This window comes from Apis dorsata, unplaced genomic scaffold (genome assembly GCF_000469605.1).
Source record: "Apis dorsata unplaced genomic scaffold, Apis dorsata 1.3 scaffold_222, whole genome shotgun sequence".
NCBI lineage: Eukaryota > Metazoa > Arthropoda > Insecta > Hymenoptera > Apidae > Apis > Apis dorsata.
This window is the reverse complement of record NW_006263504.1, coordinates 548,191-552,565: the sequence shown is the minus strand read 5'-3', so window position 1 is coordinate 552,565 and position 4,375 is coordinate 548,191. Positions and strand designations below refer to the sequence as shown.

At 44.9% G+C, this 4,375-nt stretch overlaps 1 protein-coding gene across 10 annotated transcripts in view; it reads right to left on the bottom strand.

The window, feature by feature from the left end:
• The window catches only part of LOC102681371 (dystrophin, isoforms A/C/F/G/H-like), a 428,634-nt gene that overhangs the window by 71,578 nt on the left and 352,681 nt on the right, over positions 1–4,375 (bottom strand). For all 10 annotated transcript variants that reach the window (XR_004150464.1, XR_004150465.1, XR_421758.2 and 7 more), the window contains one exon: positions 3,551–3,695. Coding sequence is in view for 1 of the 10 variants with exons in the window: in XM_031510344.1 (XP_031366204.1) it covers positions 3,551–3,695 (145 nt within the window). In the remaining 9 variants the exon portion in view is untranslated. The remainder of the gene's footprint in view (positions 1–3,550; positions 3,696–4,375) is intronic.

The following is a 4,375-nucleotide window of genomic DNA, read 5'->3' as shown; positions in this document are numbered from 1 at the left end:
AAAAAAAAAAAAAAAAAAAAAAAGAAGGAGGTACCGAACCGTAGCTCTTTGCACTTGTTCGCGATCGATACGCGCTCGTTCAAATCAATTCCGTGGCCGCCGATAATCGTCGGTTTCGCGGCCCCCTCCCCTTCCTCTCCGCCCGATAATCTCTGCCGTCTCGGCCATTTCCTTTTTGCGCTTTGCGAACCGTTCGTTCGTTGTGCTCGATCGATTTCGCGTTAAGCAAACCGATTCGAGACCGTATAGGCGATCGTTTGCAACGACGACGATCCCCGTTTACGACGAGACTACGTATTTCGAGCCGATTCTCGTCGTTGCGATTTCACGCACGGATAAAACGATCCCCACGCATCGAACCTCTATCGAGCTCCCCCACACCTCTAGGGGATCCTCTATCGTCTAATGAATTCGATTCAACCATGGAATACCCGATTCGATTCCAACCGTTCCTCAACCGTTTTCGATTCGACACGCGGCTATAATGTCTCGCGCCGCCATTTTCAAACACCGAGATACTCGTACATCGATACGATTCGATATTTTTTTATTCGACATCGAGGGATCCTGCGTCCATTAACGGATAATGAATCGTCGCGAATGAATGTATTAACGCGCGTACATAATGCAGATGTATTATACGCGTGTATTTCGCTTAATGAATAGTATACGACTGGATGCTACGCAACCGGTGGGACGCGTTGTGCATTATTCGGGGCGCAGAGATACAGATTGGATGCAAGGCGAGGACGGTAAGATGCGGTGTTATGTATCTGCGAAGGTGTCGAGTGTAAATTTTGTGAAGTGCATGCCACGCTGCATGATACGCGCAACTTAGCGGTTATTAATCGTGAATTTTAATGCTCGGGTGTCTCGGTGCCATTTTACGTCCCCTTTCGTCGTACGAGGGTTGCATTAACATTTATCTCTATAATCGAAATTCGAGAAGGAAATTTGTCGTGTGGATTTATTCGCGATTTATACATCGATATATCGATTTTGATATGAGAATCATTTCCTGTCTTCGCACAGTGTGTCTGGTTTCGTTTAGTTTAAGATGATTTAATAATTAAGCGCGAACCAAAAATTATTATTCTACAATTTCCATATTCTACGAAACGCACTTCGATTAATCTTCCGACCAAACACGAATCCAAGCTCGCGGTGAAAACGGGCTATTCGCGAGGCCACAGTCTTATGCCAGGGGCGGCAGGTGACGCCTCATAATTTGCATAAATTATTGCGTCGCATCGCTCGTTTATGCGCGAATTAGAACGCCATTCGTATACCAGCCATTCCCCGGAAATTCCGGCATTACGTTGCCCGCTATATTGTTAAACTACTGTACAACAGCGGAGAGTTCTGTTGTAGGATTTACTCCTGGCACGGTCATTAGTCGGCTGCATTTCCACCCTTCCTTCCTCCCCCGCTCGGTGACGTTAGTTTTAATTTTTACACTTGAAATTTTTACGCGCGAAAATATTCAAAATATTCGATCGAAGTACTCGATTTTTCGACACTATATCGAAGTTTCTTGCGGTTATTTTTTTTTTTTTTTTTTTTTTGGAAACGAGTAGCAAATGATTCGAATGGAACGCGATTGAAAAACGAAACTCGAGAACCGATGAACGAAACGAGAAACAATTACTTTGGAACGACAGGCGCAATGAAATTTCCACCAGTTTTACACTCGTTCGACTGTTCGAGGAACGTAGTTCGAGTTTGTATGGGGGGGCACGTGTTACAACCCCATATCGTATCACGATCGACGAAACGAGAAAGAGCGACGTTGAAAATGTTTTAAAATCGAATGAGAGAATTCGTGCGAAACAATGAAAACGTATGCGTTTCTAATTCTTCGATACTTCTATCTAATAATTTGGATACTTTGGATTAAAAAATTTGAAATTTCAATTTCACGAAACTGAAATAAAACGCGTTCAAAGTTCGCGATATACTGCGCTATAGTTAAATTTGGAAATATTATATAGGTAGCGCGAAATTGTCAAAGCTTGTGAAAACTATAAAAAATTGGAAATCGGGATACGAAATCTAAAATTTGAAGCGTTCAATCGTTAACTCCTCGTACACGAACACACGTTCCTCGAGAGCTTTTTTGAATTTCATGCATGGCAAATGCGACATCGGTGTATCACGTATCCCTGAAACTCGCTTATTGTTTGTACCACCTGTACCCGCTACTGCGATCTTTTTTACCCGTTTGTCATCCCTGTGTACAGACCGAACTAACTGATATCCGCGTGGAATACATTACGCTTTGAAACCGTTTGGATAACAGTTGACGACGTTGGCTTTCGCATGCATACGATACTTTGTGACATGCCTAGTGTTTTAACGATATACTCTGCACCCCCACACGCTTATGAAACGTTTCGTTAGTAATATACACGTACCACTTTTCCCTCTAAAAAAAAAAGAAGAAAATAAAAAAATATAATAGAAAAAGGAAACGATAAAGAAATTCAACACAAAATACGTACTCCTCAATCCCCCAATCCTCCAAAACCTTTCAAGATAATTCCTTTCCACGCTAACAAACTCCCTCTACCACCTCTCTCTCTCTTCAACCACGTATCCAACACCCCCGTCTCCCTCAGGCATCAATCTCAAAATACGCGTTCATCAATCAGATACTCGGACCAGAATCCCTCATCTCGATCCGCGTTTCGAATTGGCTCGGGAACCAGCAGCCTGTTAAACGATCTCCATCGCGACTTACTTTATCGCCCGGGGTAATTAGCGGTCCAATCGATACTGTCTCCCTCTCTCTTTCTCTCCCTCTCCCCCTCGAGCTTATTTATTCGTCCACGTAATCGGTCGAGCTCGTTAAGCCGAATATATATATACACACACACATATACGACGTTTGAAAACGTCAGTCCAACGCGTCTACTACGAGTTCCCCTCCCCCGAAACTCTTGTCCTCGATTAATATCCGACCGATTAAGGGTAGGTTAGGGGGATAGGCGATAAGTAGGGGGCGCAGGTGTCGAGCGTCGATGACTGTCCCGTGATCGGGATCGGGGGTAACATGCACCTTATCATCCCTGTACACTCGCAGCTCGGTAACATGCACGTTCTAATCTGGATTAGCCCCGGCTAGTCCGTCTTTGTGCGTGGAAACTGGGCCGTAGGGGGAGGAGAGGGGACCTCCTACGACGACGCGTGCCCGCGCGGCCCCGTCCGTGTCCACGCACACACCTCGCCCCCCCCTAATTGCGTCATTTTCGTGTAATCCAGTCGATTCCGGTAGGTTACGGGCAACAGGGTTCACGAGGTACACGGGAGCCTATTTGCTACGAGAGATTGCGATTGGGAGAGGAGGGGTCCTCCTCAACGTCTTTGTTTTAACTCGGTTTGGCAAACTCGTGGATAACGAGTTCGACGATTCGACACTTTCGATTCGACGATTAGGAAAACTTGAGATCAACGGAATAATCGTCGGATGATATGGATAAATGGAAAGTTTTGTTTTAAATATCGTTTTAAATATAAATGTCGGGGTTTTATATGTAAGATCGAAACTTGCCTCTTGTTTTTGTAAGGCGGCTACATCCCCGCAAACAGGGCCCAAACCGGTGAGCTCGGTGTCTTTTCTGATCACCCATTCGATAAGCTCGCGCAAAGACAACAGAAGAGCGTTCCAGTGTTCCGTATTGCTTTCCAACCGGTTTCTGTAAACAGATAAAAAGAAATATTACGACGACGATGATGATGATGATGATGATGAGTATGATGAATCCGCTGAAAACTTCTCCGTATTAAAAATCTTCAAAGGAACGTTAGAAACGCGCGATCCCGAAGGGGGGAGAGGGGAGGAGTTTTAGCATTAAGATCGCACACATTGCGCGCACGCCAACTGTGAAAAACTGACTCGTACAAGGAGAACGACGCGTACGTCTGCTCGTAAATACTGATAAGGGATGGTAGGGCGCGTCGCAGGGGGGGGGGTGGAGGAATATTTATTCTCCTGGAGAAAGTGAAAGAGAGAAGCCAGAAAATGAAACGACGAAATGAAGAATGCGAAGGAGAGGAGGGAACGTCTGCGTGGATAGAATGCAAGAAAAAAAAAAGAGCGAGGAAGACATTCAAGGTGAGCTATGAAAACGAAGAGAAAGGGGGAAGGGAAGGAGAGGGTAATGAATGGAAGAAAGGCAGAAAGATCTTGAAAACATTGTTCGAGAGAAAGGAAAGGTTAAAACAATAGGGGAAACACAATTAAAGGTGACGCGAGAGGCGAGGGGCGAAGAAATAAATAATAAAATGCGAAACGAAGGAAGGAAAAAGAGAGCCCCCCTCCCCGAAATACCAATTTGGACGAGGTGTAAAACAAATATAATCACGGACAAGGAGG